This window comes from Pelodiscus sinensis, chromosome 11, assembly GCF_049634645.1.
Source record: "Pelodiscus sinensis isolate JC-2024 chromosome 11, ASM4963464v1, whole genome shotgun sequence".
In the NCBI taxonomy this organism is placed as follows: Eukaryota; Metazoa; Chordata; order Testudines; family Trionychidae; genus Pelodiscus; species Pelodiscus sinensis.
Window position 1 is genome coordinate 33076564 of NC_134721.1, and position 16478 is coordinate 33093041.

The 16478-nt window shown below is 48.7% G+C and overlaps 1 protein-coding gene across 1 annotated transcript in view; it reads right to left on the reverse strand.

Annotated features, from left to right (window-relative positions):
• TSGA10IP (testis specific 10 interacting protein) overlaps positions 1–14287 on the reverse strand; it is a 24325-nt gene extending 10038 nt beyond the window's left edge. Inside the window, exons 1-5 of the mRNA XM_025188041.2 lie at positions 14126–14287; positions 13504–13685; positions 12202–12896; positions 11754–11949; positions 10851–11018 (exon numbers count right to left, since the gene is read on the reverse strand). Of these exons, the coding sequence (XP_025043826.2) occupies positions 10851–11018; positions 11754–11949; positions 12202–12896; positions 13504–13685; positions 14126–14272 (1388 nt within the window). The 5' untranslated portion in view covers positions 14273–14287. The remainder of the gene's footprint in view (positions 1–10850; positions 11019–11753; positions 11950–12201; positions 12897–13503; positions 13686–14125) is intronic.
• Positions 14288–16478: the final 2191 nt, after the last annotated feature.

Consider the following 16478-nt stretch of genomic DNA (forward strand, 5'->3'; position numbering starts at 1 on the left):
GTCCCCCCTCCGTCTCCTCTTTTCTAAGCTGAAAAGTCCCAGTCTCTTTAGCCTCTCTTCATATGGGACCTGTTCCCAACTCCTGATCATTTTAGTTGCCCTCCCCTCTCCCACCCTCTCTCTTCCCCTCTCGCACCTCCTTTTCCCAGTCTCCCCCAGTTTTGTTCAATAAAGACAGATTCCATTTTTGAACACAATTGTCCTTTATTTTGTACATCAAGAAGAGGGGCTAGGGAGGGGTAAGTGGAAGGAGGTGAGGGAGGAATGGGGCACGAGCCCCTGATGGGGAGGACTGGGCTGGCTCTGCGGGCTTCTGGGGGTAGAAGCTCTCCTGCAGCCCCCCAATTGCCTCCTCTCCCCAGATGGCAGCCTGCGGCAAGTGCAGCCAGGCTGATGGCTGAGTGATGTGATGTGCCCAGTGTGGGCACTCAGGGCACTCCAAGCCAGGACTGCTTTGCAAGCAGGGCACCCCTGAGAACTGTCTGTCTGGGGTGGGGGTCGGGACCCTTTAAGCAAAGCCCTCGGCTAGCCTGAGACAGCATCTCCACGCTCTAAGTCCTCCTCTGATGCCCTGTCGGCACTGCTTCCGGCCATCCTTAAGCCTGGTTCAGGGGCCACTTAATGTGGACGCGCTAGTTCGAATTAGCAAAATGCTAATTCGAACTAGTTTTTAGTTCTAGATGCGTTAGTTCGAATTAGCTTAGTTCGAATTAACTAATTCGAACTAAGTTAGTTCGAATTAACGTTGTAGTGTAGACGTACCCTGAGGGAGCTGCTTGTATGATTTCTTGCTGGCCAGTGTGTCAAACAGAAGTGCTTTTTGTCACTGTTTTGGTGTTTGTTAAAGATAGTGGAGGACTTGGCTGTAAGTAGCCCTGTTTCTAAGCAATTCACCCTGATTTGACAGCTCAGCATTGACCCCTGAACCCATTATAAATTACTATTAATGCAAAGTAAATAATAATACTATTATAGAAAGAGGATATGAAGAATGTTTTTATCAGCTAGGAAACCGATTTAACAAGAACACTTTGAGATGCTGTACCCTCAGGGTCAACAGCTCTTGTACTTGTACACATTAGTGTTATTTCGGAATAACTGATGTTATTCCAAAATAATATAGTCTGCGTCTATACTACAAGCAGTTATTCTGACATAATGTCAAGCTGGAGGACTTCTTACTCTGACTCCTCTAACCCTCATTTTATGAGAGGTAAGGGAAGTCGGAGGAAGAGTGCTCTATCTAGGACTTCCTAATGTGTAGACAGCGCAAAAAGCCAAAATAATCTATTTCAACTTAAGCTACGTAATTGACATAGCTCAAACTGCATAGCTTATTTCAACTTTAGACCTGCTGTGTAGATGTACCCTGAGTGATGGGACAAAGCAAAGGAAAATACAAATACAGATAATTAGCTCTCCTGTATCACTTTTCATCAGCAGATTTCATAGTCCTTTATAAAAGAGGTTGGCATTGTTATTCTAATTTTACAAATGGAGAAACTGAGGCACAGAAAAAATGAAGTCATTTTCTAAAGGTCACCCAGTAGGTCACTTGCAGAGCCATGAGGTCTCCTGAGTCTCAGTTCAGAACTCTATCCAAGAGGCTATACTGAATATTAAAATATATAATGTTAATTCATTAATTAATATTACATTAATAATAATCATTCATAAATACTAAATATTACTCACTATTACTAATTACTAAATATAAATTACTATTCTTAATAAATGTTAACATCTCCGTAATTCCTGAATAGTAAGTTAATATCACTATTAACAATTACTAAATTAATACTGAGAGAGTCGAGCTTTAATGGACCAAATTCTGTTTGTTAACTCACCCAGCTTGTCCCTTTCATATCCTGAGATCACATGGCTATACTAATGCAGCAAACAATAAATTAACACTAGTAGTTATATTTAAAATATTGCATTAATAGTAATTTATAATAGTAATAATAATATTAACCAGTATTAAGAATATTAATATATTCACCACAGCTATTAATATTATATTAAGATAAATAATTCATAAATACATTACAGCAATATTAATTATTATAGATTCATAGATTTTAAGGTCAGCAGGGACTATCATGGTCATCTAGTCTTACCTCCTGCATGTTGCAGGGCACAGAACTTCACCTACCCACTCCTGTAATAGACTCCCAATCTCAGTCTGAGTTACTGAAGTCCTCAAGTCATGGTTTAAAGACTTCAAGTTACACAGAATTCACCATTTCAACTAGTTTAAACCTGCAAGTGACTTGTGCCCCTTGCTGCAAAGGTGGAAACTATCCAAGGTCTCTGCCAATCTGACCCAAGGGAAAATTCTTGTCCGACCCCAAATATGGCAAGCAGACTCTGAGCATATCTGCAAGACTTGCCAGGCAGATACCTGGGAAAGAACTCGCTGTACTAACTCTGGGTATGTCTACACTACCCCGCTAGTTCGAACTAGCGGGGTAATGTATGCATACCGCACTTGCTAATGAAGCCCGGGATTTGAATTTCCCGGGCTTCATTAGCATAAGCGGGGAGCCGCCATTTTTAAATCCCCGCTGCTTCGAACCCCGTGCAGCGCGGCTACACGGGGCTCGAACTAGGTAGTTCGGACTAGGTTCCTATTCCGAACTACCGTTACTCCTCGTGAAATGAGGTGTACCGGTAGTTCGGAATAGGCACCCTAGTCCGAACTACCTAGTTCGAGCCCCGTGTAGCCGCGCTGCACGGGGTTCGAAGCAGCGGGGATTTAAAAATGGCGGCTCCCCGCTTATGCTAATGAAGCCCGGGAAATTCAAATCCCGGGCTTCATTAGCAAGTGCGGTATGCATACATTACCCCGCTAGTTCGAACTAGTGGGGTAGTGTAGACATACCCTCTGAGACCTCCCCTTCTAGGGTGCTGTCTCCAGCCATTGGAGATTTTGAACAGGTTGTCACAGATAAGCCACATGCCATTGTAGGCAGTCCCATCACACCATCCCCTCCATAAAGTTATCAAGCTCAGTCTTGAAGCCAATTAGGTGTTTTGCCCCATTGCTCCTCTGGGATGGCTGGTCCAGAACTTCACTCCGCTGATACTTAGAAACCTTCACTTAATTTCAAGCCTAAACTTGTTGATGGCCAGTTTATAACTATTTGTTCTTACATACATACTGGCACCTAAACAACTCTTCTCACCAAATTTGGTATGCAGCTTCCTCTTATAACTTAAACAAGATAAGGGTTTGGTTGTGCAAGGGAAATGGGCTGTGTCTGGAATAGGATTGCTTCTCATAAAACCATACAGTAGACAGAATTACCAGACAGGTGACTGTCCAGGACTGCTCCTGCCCTGAGCCTCCCTCCCCACAGATGTCCTTTAGGGTGGGTGAAAGTGGTAATGTGCCCCCCCCACATTTGCACAGGACCATTACTGGCTGTTCCCCTTTATCGGGGAGTGAAGGGAAAGTACACAGTTTACTGCATTCCTCACTCTGGCTGGGGAGCACAGGGGGCAGACGAACTTGGATCTACCTCAGCTAGGGGACATGCAACCCTCCCGCAGCTGTGCCTGTGGAGCTGCAGTGGCCAGGGAGAGGTACTTCTCACCTAGCCCCAAACTCCTGTGGTGAGAGAGGGCTATGGTTGCCTCTCTTTTGGAGACAGCCTGCATACTGAACCCCTCACCCCCAGCTTCACTCCAGAGCAATGGATTTAAGTGAAGCATGAACATTTTCATTTTATTTTCCATAGAGAAAAAAGTTAATTGAGTTAAGGACCTGAGCAATGCTGGGTAAATCTTCTAGTGTTAAATAAGATTGGTCCCAAGAGTGATCCTTGAGGAACTCCACTAGTAACTTCCCTGCCACGTGACAGTTCACCTTTCAGTGTGACCTGTTGCAATCTTCCCTTTAAGCAGTTCCTTACCCACATTTCAATTCTCATATTAATCGTCACCTTCTCCAATTTAATTAATAATTTCCCACATGGATCTGTATCAAAAGCCTCTGCATCTGACGAAGTGGGTCTTTGCCCACGAAAGCTTATGCTCCAACACTTCGGTTAGTTTATAAGGTGCCACAGGACTCCTCGCCGCAAAAGCCTCTCTGAAATCCAGGTTTAGGTCTATTGCATTTCCTTTGTTTAAAAAAAGCTATCCTCTCCAAGAAAGAGACCAAATTGATCTGGTATGATCTAGCTTTTGTAAAGCCAGGCTGTATGTTATCTCAATGGCTGTTCACCTCTATGTCCTTAATTATTTTCTCTTTCAAAATTTGTTCCGGGACATTGCATACAATTGAAGTTAAACTATGAGGCCTTTAATTTCTTTCCCCCATTTCTTAAAATTAGGAACTCTTAAAAATAGGAACTACATTAGCAGTTCTTTGGCCATGGCGTACAATATAATTTCTAGTGTTAATATCCATAAATACTAAATATTATTACTCTATTATGAATGCTAAAAATCTTAATGTCTATGTTGCACAAATAGTATGTCAATATATATTGATCATTGATAGACACCTGGTTAATGTCACTATTAACAATTACCATATACTACTCACTTATAATTTATTTATTTTTATTTATTAATCATGTTTACTATGGAAGTGCCTAAGGGCCAACTAAGGTTTGACTCCATTTTGCAAAACATTTGTCTAACACAAAGTAGCTGATGGTCCCTACACTGAAAAGTTTACCGTCTACATAGATGAGACAACACACGATGGGGGAAGGAGTGTAACACACAAGCTGAGTGAACACTGTGATTAATTAATAATTGAATATTAGTATGTGTTTGTTTGGGTGGGGTATGTGTGTGCATGAAGCATCACTGAGGCTAGTGAGGGTGGCTGCTGCCCTTTACTTAATATAGCAATGAGAAATGGAAAATCAGCACTCCCAATACAACAAAAGCATTTGTGAGTTTGCCCAGGGATTGGAACAATGTGGGCAGATGGTTTTGGTTAGGCACAGACCACATGTGAGTGTTCGTGGCTACGCTTATACTCCTGAGTTTTACCATCATAGCTAGGCTGGTTTGGACTGGAGTGAGGAAAAAACCACACCCTTTGGCTGACACATCTGTGCCAGCAATGCTCCTTGTGTAGATGCAACTATAGTGACACAAGAGTGCTGCTTCTGTAGTCTTAGGGCTGGTCTACAGTAGATAATTAGACTGACCAAGCTTCATTTCTCAGGGGTGTGAAAAATTCACACCCCTGAGTGAGAAAGTTAGGATGAGTTAACCACAGGTGGAGATTAGGGATGTGAAAAGGTAATTGGTTAACCAGTTACCTGGTAAGCAGCACCCAGAAGCTGCCCCCCTCCCCTGCATGCAGGGAGGGTGGGAACAGGATCCCGCTTAACTGGTTAACTTGTTAAATTTAAGGTTTAACTGGTTAACTGATTAACTGGGATTTTACATCCCTAGAGACAGACAGTTTGATAGAGGAATTCTCACAAGAAGTTGGGTTTGCTACAGTGATAAGAGAACCCTTCCCACCACTGTACTAAAGGCTAGCTTACACTAGATGTGCCACATCAGCACAGTTGCACCTTTGTAGACACTCTGTGCATACAGGAAAGAGCTCTCCCATCAGCATTATAACTCCACCTCCATGAGAGGTAGTAGCTATACTCTCTGGCTGGCATAGCATTGTCCACACTGGCACGTAGGTCAGAGCAATTTATGTCACTCAGGGATGTGGATTATTCACACCCCAGAGCACTGTAAGTTATATTGAAGGAAACAGGAGTGTAGACAAGAGTTAAGTATCTATGCCAGTGGTCACCAATCAGTAGATCAGGATCTATGGGTAGATCTTGGAGCCTCTGACAGATGATCCTAACTGGTTTGACTGGGAGGCTATCAAGTGCTGGCACTTCAGCTGCCCCACCGCCCTACTGCTCCTATCCAGAGCTTCAGAGCTGCCCCCTGAGAGCCTCCTGCTTGTTGCTCAGGGTGGGGGAGACAGAGCCAGGGGGGTGCTGTTGTCACTCTGTCCACCTCTTCTGTACCCCATCTTCACAGTGAAGAGGGCTGGGCCTTGGCAAAGGGGTGGAGCAAGGCCTTGGAGAAGGAGTTGACAGGTATATTTGGGTTTTGAGGTTGATCCTGAACTGACTTAAAATAAAAAAGTGGTCTTGTGCTTAAAAAAGTTGGAGACCACTGGTGTAGATCCAGCCCTAGCTAATGTCATTCAGCGGGCTGATGTCAATGTGCTGGCAAAACTCCTTCTAATGGCCTACACTGCATCTCCTCTAGGGGGCTCTGGCAGGCTAGTTATGCTGCTCTACTATGCCTGCAAAATATTCACCACAGAGATAAGCCCAATGCCTGTATATGTATAAGAGAAGCAACAGAGAGCACACAGGAAGTGAGAGACTTAGCAGACGTGAGCATGGTGTAGGACCTTGAGAGAAGCTTAAAGAGGCTTGATGACTTGTGGGCCTCGTGCTACTGAGGAGGCTTGGGGCTGTGAGCAAAGAAATGATCTCCTATTGTTTGCTTCCTCCAGTGTTCAGGGAAACAGGACTTAGTACGAACTTTGATAACAAACAGAATAGCACCAAAGAAAAACCCTGACTCCGTCTTCAATTTTTCCTCCTAACTGGGGCAACTCACAATACCAAAAATTTGGCTAACTGTTTGTATCAAAAGAAATAACAATTAACTACTACTGTTAATAAATATTAAATTAATATGAGTCACCATTAAAATACTGATATTAATCACTAGCATTTATTTCTCAATATTAAATAATATTGATCATCATTAACACTACATTTCTAGTAATTACTAATATTTAAAATTTACTACATCAATATTACCCAAGACCAGATTAAGAAAGGGGCTTAGGGGCTGCAGCAATTAAAACTCCTGTGATCTGGGCCAAACCTTCCTGGTGAGAGTGGGAAAGGCAGCTCCACAAAACCTTCCCCACCCAGGGCTGGAGCTGTGAGGGCTGGGAAGCTCTGTTCTTGTGCTGCCCTTGCCTGGAGGCTCTGCCCCCACAGCTCCCATTGGCTGGGAATCATGGACGATAAAAGCTGCATGGGGCAGTGCCAATAGGTGAGAATGGAACAGCACAGAGCCACATGTCTTTACCGCCACCAAACAGGAGCTTCCCCGAGGTACGCGCCTCGCACCCCAATCCCCTGCCCCAGCACTGAGACCCCTCCTGCCGCCTAAGTCTCTAAGGGTATGTCTACACTACAAAGTTAATTCGAACTAACAGCCATCAGTTCGAATTCACTTTAATAGCGGCTACACATGCAAACCGCTAGTTCGAATCTAAATCAAACTAGCGGAGCGCTTAATTCGAATTAGGTAAACCTCATTCTACGAGGACTAACGCCTAGTTTGAATTAAGTAGTTCGAATTAAGGGCTGTGTAGCCACTTAATTCGAACTAGTGGGAGGCTAGCCCTTCCCAGCTTGCCCTGGTGGCCATTCTGGGCCAAACCAGGGAAACTTTTCTGCCCCCCTCCCAGCCCCAGAGCCCTTAACAACTCTGCACCTGGCACAGCATGAGCCAGCCACCCGCTGCCACCCAGCCCTCCGCCTCTTCCCAGGACCAGGCTGGCGACTCCCAGGACCTGCCCGGGGCCGCAAGAGGCAGGCGCCTGCCTGGTCTAGTGAGGTGATCATGGACCTCATCGAGGTTTGGGGGGAGGCCTCCAACGTCCACGACCTCCGCACTAGGCACAGGAATGCAGCCGTCTAGGGCCAGCCTGGCCCCCAAAGGCCACATGTGAACCCAGGAGCAGGTTTGCATGAAAATCAAGTTGGTCCAGTGAGACCCCCCAACCCTAAGCCCTGAGCTTAGAACATAAGAACATAAGAACGGCCGTACTGGGTCAGACCAAAGGTCCATCTAGCCCAGTAACCTGTCTGCCGACAGCAGCCAACACCAGATACCCCAGAGGGGATGGACCAAAGACAACGACCAAGCGATTTGCCTTGTGCCATCCATCTCCAGCCTTCCACAAACAGAGGCCAGGGACACCATTTCTACCCCCTGGCTAATAGCACTCCATGGACCCAACCTCCATGAATTTATCTAACTTCTCTTTAAACTGTGTTATAGTTCTAGCCTTCACAGCCTCCTGTGGCAAGGAGTTCCACGGGTTGACTATGTGCTGTGTGAAGAAGAACTTTCGCTTATTAGTTTTAAACCTACTGTCCATTCATTTCATTTGGTGTCCTCTAGTCCTTCTATTATGGGAACTAATGAAGAACTTTTCTTTATTCACCCTCTCCACACCACTCATGATTTTATATACCTCTATCATATCCCCCCTCAGACCCCTCTTTTCTAAGCTGAAAAGTCCCAGTCTCTTTAGCCTCTCTTCATATGGGACCTGTTCCAAACCCCTAATCATTGTAGTTGCCCTTTTCTGAACCCTTTCCAAGGCCAAAATATCTTTTTTGAGGTGAGGAGACCACATCTGTACACAGTACTGAAGATATGGTGTACCATAGTTTTATACTTCCCCTCCTCCTTCTTCCCCTGGTTTCCCCCTTCCAGCTCCCTCCTCCCAGGTTTCCCCCTCCCCTCTTCCACCCTCTCTCTCCCACTTCCTTTTCCTAGTCTTCCCAGAGATTAATCCCCCCCCCCCCAGTTTTGTTAAATAAAGAGAGTTTCTATTTTTGAACACGTGTCCTTTATTTTTTATATCAGGAAGGGGGGTTAGGGAGGGGTAAGTGGAAGGAGGTGAAGGAGGAATGGGGCACGAGCCCCCATGGGGCGGACTGAGGTGGCTGTGCGGGCTCCTTGGGATGGAAGCTCTCCTGCAGGGCCTCCTGTATCCTGACAGCCCCCAATTGACCCCCCCCGGATGGTAGCCTGTGGCAAGTGCAGCCGGGCTGATGGCCAAGTGCTGTGATGTGCCAAGTGCAGGCACTCAGGGCACTCCTAGACAGGACTGCTTTGCTGTCCCTCATCAAGGTAGACAAGCAAGCGGGGAACCCTGAGAACTGTCTGTCCGGGGTGGGGGTCGGGTCCCTTTAAGCACAGCCCTCGGCTAGCCTGAGGCAGCAGCTCCACACTCTAAGTCCTAACCTGATGCCCTGCCGGCACTGGTTCTGGCCAGCCTTAACTGGGGTCCACTCAATGTGGATATGCTATTTCGAATTAGCAAAACTCTAATTCAAATTAGTTTTTAGGTCTAGATGCACTAATTTGAATTAGCTTAGTTCGAATTAACTAATTCAAATTAAGTTAGTTTGAATTAGTGCTGTTATGTAGACATACCCTAACTCCCTCCTAGACTCTGCAACCCTATCCTCTGCCCCAGACTAGAGCCCCTTCCTGCACCATAGCTCCCACCCAGACCCTGGAATCCCACCCCAAGCTCCTGTCCTGAGACCCTTCCTGCACTCCAAATCTCTTGACCCCAGTCCGGAGCCCCCTCCTGCACTCAAAACACCTCATACCCACCCCCGCCCCAGAGCCTGCATCCCCAGTTGGAGTCCTCACCACCCTCCTGCCTCAAGCTACACACTTAACCCCTCATTTTTGGCTCTGCCCCAGAGCCTAGGGGGACCCACAATATCTGATAGCTCTAGGCCCATAGAAGAGTTAATCCAGCCCTAATATTAACTATTGTGGATCAGTTAAATTAATATTGATCACTACTAATAGCTTTACATTAACATAAATCAATATTATTACTGAATTAATATAAACTGATAATTATGCATGTTGATTTGCTATTGATCACTGTTAATTACCATACATTATGTTAAATTTATGGATGCATTATTTTAAATCACTGCTGATTATAATCAGTATTAAATTGTTATGTATCTAAATTATGAACAATTATTTCAATTAATTATAAGTTTGTTTATCAAATCTATTGATTTCAAGAAGGCCACTTATGTGAGAAAAGTTGCACATGAACAGAAACGATCTCTAGATTGTTATTATTAGGTGTATCAGTATCTAGAGGCCCTAACCATGAATGTGGCCCCTGCTGAAGCAGGTGCTGTACAGACACACAGGTTCTGTCTACTGTGCAGCTGGGAAGTGTGACTGCAGAATATGTAGCCATGCCTGAGCTAGCTGTGATCCAGCTAGCATGCTAAAAATAAAAGTATAGCCATGGCGGCATAGACGGTGGAACTGGCTAGTTACCTGCATCCATACCCAGGGTACTGGGTGGGATCAGGGGCAGATGACCGTTTTGCAGGGCCCCGGGCAGCATAATTCCACGGGGCCCCCCCTTTGCCACGGCGCATGCGCAGTGACGCCATGCGCATGCGCAGCGGCGCCACGGCGCATGCACGGGGCTTTCTGAAGCGCGGGGCCCGGGGCGGCCAACCCATTCGCCCTGCCCTATATCCGCCCCTGGGTGGGATTATACTTGGCTGCTAATCTGTGCTGACACTGCTACACAGCTACTGTTAGTATGCTAGCTAGATCAAAGCTAGTATAGGTATTTCTGCATGATCTGCAGTCACACCTCCCAGTTGCTTTGTAGACAGCCCCCTCATGAGAGCCAGTCCCCACCCCAGCGAGCTCCCATTCTAAGCAGAAAAAGGGGGCAGATAACAAAGTGAGGTCCAGAGGGGTCTTGCTGAAGTACAGTAGTACAGATGGGAATGGAACCCAGGTATTCCAAGCACTAATTCTCTGTTCTACCTACTGACAATTAATGCCAATAGAAGAGGGTAGAGGGCCATAGGTCCAATTTAAGGAGCACCGGCAGAGCTCCAGGGGAGCTTAGGGCTGGCCTAGCAGGGGGCTGAGGACTGGGACAAGAGGCACCACAGCACCATATGGTAGTATCCACACTGACTCCTCTCTCACTCACACCAGGCTACTTACTCCCTTCTTCCTCTCTCCATTACCTCAGCTCTTCCCTCTTCTTTTGTGTGGTCTGAGCCAAGCTGTCAGGGGGACTATAGCCTGCCAGGCACTTGGCCACTTCCCTCTGCACCTGCTGCTGCTTGACCCGGCGCTGTTCTGCTTGCCTCTTCTCCTGCTGCTCCCGTCGCTCCCACTCCAACAGCAATAGCCTGCACCAGAAGCCAAGGGGGAGGATCAATCAAGGGGCATTTCAGGGGACTGTGATTTGAGATTGAGGGGCACAGGCACAGCTGGGGGCACAGGTGCTGGAAGTAAGGGTGCTGTTGAACCCCTTGGCTTGAATAGTTTCCATTATATATAGGGTTTCCAATTTGGTTCAGTGGCTCTTCTCTCCCCCACTAAAAAAATTGTTCCAGCACCCCTGGTTGGCATAGCTGGAGGCTGTGGGTTAGGGTGGAGGGGCTGTGCTGGAGGGCAGTGTGTGCTGAAACCCAGGCCTGGGATAGCAGGGGCCTCTAGCTTGGCATGTCAGTTATCTGCTTTTAGCCAGACTATCCTGCCTTTCTATCCAGTACTGAGAAAAACAATGTGGCTTTGTCCAGTATCAGATGAGAGATGCCATAATGAAGAGTGCCTCTCTGCCCCCTCTGGTGTGACCTGGCATGCACGCCACATGTGTCAGATGATGCTGGCAGAGGTGGGCTGTGTGCTCTTCAAAATAGCGCCCCTTGTGCGGCACTGGCAGATGTGGGCTCCTGCCATTCCCAGTAGCACTGGAATGTTTGGTATTTCTGGAATGCATGAGTAGCCACCCTAGCTGTAGGTCAGGATTATGGGGGACCAGCAGCGCTGGGGAGGGGATGGCAGAGGGGCCGCAGCAGAGCTGAGGGAAGCCAGGGCTGGAACAACTGGGGTGTGAATGAACTGAAGGTCATTGTCCATACCTGGTGGCCTCCTGCCGTTTGTCAGAGGCTCTGGTGGGTGGCACTGAGAGGAAGGGGTCGAACTCTGAGCAGGACTGGGACCTGCAGTGGAAGCTCCAGAGCTGGTGCTGCTCCCAGTCTCTGAGCTGGTCCCCAGGTTGGTGCTGAGAGCTGCTGGCCATGTGGAGATGGAAGGGTTTGTAGATGGTCATCTTGGCTGGTGGAGGAAAACACAGAAAGTATTAATGGAGGGTTCCTGAACCTTCCCATCAGCTGCACTTCCCACGCCAGAAACAGTTGCATCTTAATTGCCAGGGGAAGAGTCTCTGAATAATCAGCCCTTGTGCCTCCTACTCCAGGGATTTTTGTATAAGCAGTCCCACATCAGAGGCAGCTCCATCTCAGTGCCGGGCATGAGGTTCCGTTTAAACAGCCCCCAAAAGCAACTGCATCCATCTCCTTGGCTCACCTCTCACTTTCCTCTTCTCCAGCTGCTCCTGGAACCTCTTGTGGAGTGTCTCAAAGTCAGGGATGGTCCGGTTAATGATGGGTTGGTACCGGATCTTGTCTTTGGGGGCCAGCCCTTTGCCCTTCCTTCTGTGCCCCCTGGGGCTTGGGTCCTGTGGCTCTGTGGCCAGGCACAGAGCCTCAGCTCTTAGCCTGGCCCGGAGCTGCTGGGCAGAGGTGGACGTCTCCCAGGCCGGGGAAGACACAGCCTCCTCCAGACTCAGCAACTGCTGAGCCAGCTGGAGCCAGTGCCTCCTCTCCTCCCGGAGCTGGCGTTTGCGGGCCTCACTCCGGGCCTCCATCTTCCAATACAGTGGGGAGAGGCTGCTGGAGGTGGGGTGGGGTACTCGCTTAACCCTGCCCCCCTCAGTGCTGCTGTGCCCCTGTGAGCTGCCAGCCCATTGGTCTGCACGTCTATGCAAACCCATCTTCTTGGGGTGGACACTTTCACGGGGAGAGTTGTTGGGAGCTCTGCGGGGCTCCCCCTTCTTCATCTGGTCCAGGGAAGGGGCTGGGAGCAGGGCACGGCCGTTGAGTGAGAATTCCTCCCACATCCACTGGAAGGGGAAGGAGGGGCGGGAGCAATGGGGTGGGCGATCAAGGGTGCAGGCAGGAGCTGACTTGGAGGGAAATGGGTCCTTAGGAATGTCTCTCTGCCTGGTGGTAGGGAGAAAAGGAGATGATGAGTTTCAGATCAGAGCAATGGAGCCACCTAGCCTGGTATCCCCCAGCTAATGAGCCCAGCATCGCTACTCCTATCCAGCTACCCTAGACTAAGCCAATGGGTTCATCTACAGGGCATACCATAGACATGACCACATCTCACATTGAGCCAGCAACAGACTCCTAGCTGCCCCCCTCCTCATGGCTCTAGCCCAGTAGAACCCACTCTTCTCCCTTTGTCTCTTTACAAGGCAAGCCCTTTGGGGTAGAGACTGTCTCTCACTGCGTGTCGGTCCAGTGCCCAGTACAGTGGAGTCCCAATCTTGGTCTGGATCTGTGCACCATCTGGGACAATGAGGACCCCTGATCTGGGTTGACGAGCCTGGGCAGCACCCAGCAGAATGGGGGCCCCAATCTTGGTCAGGGTCTATGTAGTGCACAGCACAATTGTGGCCCTGGTCTTGGGATCTGTGCAGCACATGCCGTAAAGGGGTGCTGATCTCAGTCGGCACATGTGGACACTACTAATAAAATCTCTATGCAGCAGCAGCAAGCATAAGTTTGGCCCAATGGCCATAAGGATCCCATCCATCCTACTTACCTTCCTGCAGATTGGGCCGAGTCCTGGTCCCCATCACAGGTGTCACTCACACAGGACTCCTGCATCTTGCAGCATGGGACCCGGCTGCCTCTTCTCCCTGAGGGGGGACCTCTGGGTGACCCCTTTCTCCTCCCTTTCCTCATCAAGACCACGATTCCATCACCATTATTGAAAACCTCCTCCTGAAACCGCAGAGCAGAGGCAAGAAGGACCTGGCTTTTCTTCTAGGGGACTGGCTGGCTCAGGCAACAGAGACTGGGACAGGAAGCCTTTCCCTCAGTAGGTCCTGGCTCAAAACTACCTAGTCCACTAGTCACCACACTCCCTCCTAAAGCTGGAAGTAGTGCATCCTAACTCCACTCCCTTGCTCTCTCTACTTAGCCAGCAGTGTCACTCTACAAACATCCACACAGGACAGTGAGAAAGAAAGACACGTGCCAGGTAAGGAGACCCTACAAAAACAAACTGCAGCCCCAAATTTTTCCCTGGGTGTTTGCCCGTTGTGGGAGTCCTTCACAGCAGGGAGAGGAAGGTAGAGTTTGGGTGGTCGAAAACAGATGTTGGGCCCCCAAGGACTGTGGGATGCCAGTACACAAAGGGGGCAGGGAGTACCAGGAGTTACCTCTTGGGGAAGGGAGCCTGAAAGCAGTCCTAACAGGTGCACCCTGCCCTTCTTTTGGTAGAGGGTGCCAGGCGCCCGGGCTTTGGGATCCAGGGAGGGGCTGATGCAAGCATTGGTGAACATAGAGTGGCGGTGGGCCCCCAACATGGTGCCTACCTGAATTCCCCCCCCCCAGCTGTTACTGTGGTGATTGGCCATGTTCCAGAACATGGCCATGGTTGGGAGGGTTCCAGAGCCTGGCCTCACCCCCACTATATGGTCACCATAGTAACTGTGGATGAAGGACAGACCATGGCTCTGATCCTGGCCAGCAGCCCATGAGGGGAGAGACTGTGCTGTTAGATCCCCAAGAAGGGGAAAGCTTGGGAGGGGCAACATTAGTCTCAGGGACATTGTGCAGCTCATAAAAGGCATGAGGAACACACAATCATTCAGAACAATGCCATGGCCCATCCAACATATTGGCGCGTATCTGCCATGGGGAAGGGATGAAGGAGAAGGGAGAAGGCAATCTCTAGGGTCACATGTGGTCCAGAAGGTGGGGTACTGTACTGTACTGAGACTCAGGACATCTAGGTTCTATTCCTGACTCTGCAACTGAAAATCTCTTCTGCCTCCCCCCATCCCATTTTGTGCCTTAGTTTCCCTCATTTTTTTCTATAGTTTTACTGTGACCTCTTCAGTGCAAGGACTGTCACTGTGCAACTCCCAGAGTGATGGGATCCCAATCTTGTTTGGGATCCATGCAGCACCTGGCACAATGAGGCACCAAATTTGGTGCTATTATAATGCAAATAAATAATAACATTAGAGACAAACCCCTGGATTTTACTGCAGAACTTAAAGATGGTGCCTGCCAGGAGCACAATGCCCTTAGTCCACTCTGGGGCACTGGGAGCCTGCAGTGAAGGAGAATTCCCCCTTCTGATCTTCCCATACTGCTTTCTGCAGCACTTTACCCTTTGATCACCTGAGGTACTAGGGACAGCACTGAGTCACTAATCCCCTGTAGGAACAGCCAGAGTCCTGGATAGCTCATTCTCAGCCATGATCCCTATAATTATAGTCTTGTTTACATCTCTGCCTGGGAGCCCAGCCAGGCAGAGGGGGAGCAAGAATTCCTTTTTGCTTCACACTGTTTCCTCTGATTCCCAGAATTTCCTGTCTCTTCCCAGGACAGGAGGTTCCTGTAAGGTCCCATCTCTCGGTGTCCAGCTGCAGACTTTGAAGGGGAGAGATGGTGGGGATCAGGGTATGGCCTCCTTTAAATTCACTCCTCTTTCCTGCACTTTATGGATCATGTAAACCTGAGTGTGGGGCTCCTGATTGGGGATGCAAACTCTGTGTGGAGCGTGAATCGACATAGGCCAGAGGAAGGGGACATTGCTTAAGGCTGGTGGAGGGAACTAGGGCTGGAGAGGGAGCTGGAGATCTCAGGCTCAGTTATTGTAGCTCTAAGTGGGGTTCTGACTTGGCTGAGGCTTAGGTTGGACAAGTGGAAATTGGTGGGGATAGGTTAGGTTGGATTGGGGGTGGGGGTGAGGTGGAGGAATCTTTGGGAGAAAAAGTCTGAGCAGATTGAGTCTAGGGAATTCTGTCTGTGTTTCTCCAGCAGGGCACAGAAAGGACACTGTTAACTGCAAAACATGCTACAACAACAAGCGGCTGAGTCCCTCCCCTCCCCTTGAACTGGCTTGGCAGGGGCTCTGGGCTGGGACTGGCCTTATTAATAACCCCTGACAGCTCCTGTTGCAATAACAACAACTGCAGGGGGGAGGGGTTCTGCCAGGAGCAAATGTGTCTGTGGGATAAACAGGATTGGAGGAGGGGCAATAGATCTTAGGTGGAGAGAGAATCAGTGGAGGACACTGTAGGCTGGTGAAGGGAAGGCTGGGGATTGATGGGGCACCACAAGGGAGAGATGGGGGCACTAAGGAGTAATAAGGGCCCTGGGGACTGGAGTAGTAGTAATGGGGGCCAAACACTAGAGGCTGGGGGGACTGATGGGGTGCTATCAGCAAGAGCTGGAACAGCAGAGGCTGGGTGATGTGAGGATACTGGGAATGGAATAGGGAAGGTCACTGGCAGCTGGGATGGGCAATAGGGGTTACTGGGAATGGATGTACAGGGGCACTGGAAATCAATGGACACTGGGGTATTCTAGATTAGGCAGCGGAAGCTGAAGTGCTGGGAATAAAGGGTATGTCTACACTACCCCCCTAGTTCGAACTAGGGGGGGGTAATGCAGTCATACGGAGTTGCAAATGAAGCCCGGGATTTGAATTTCCCGGTCTTCATTTGCATAAAGCCGGCCGGCGCCATTTTTAAATGCCGGCTAGGTCGGACCCCGTGC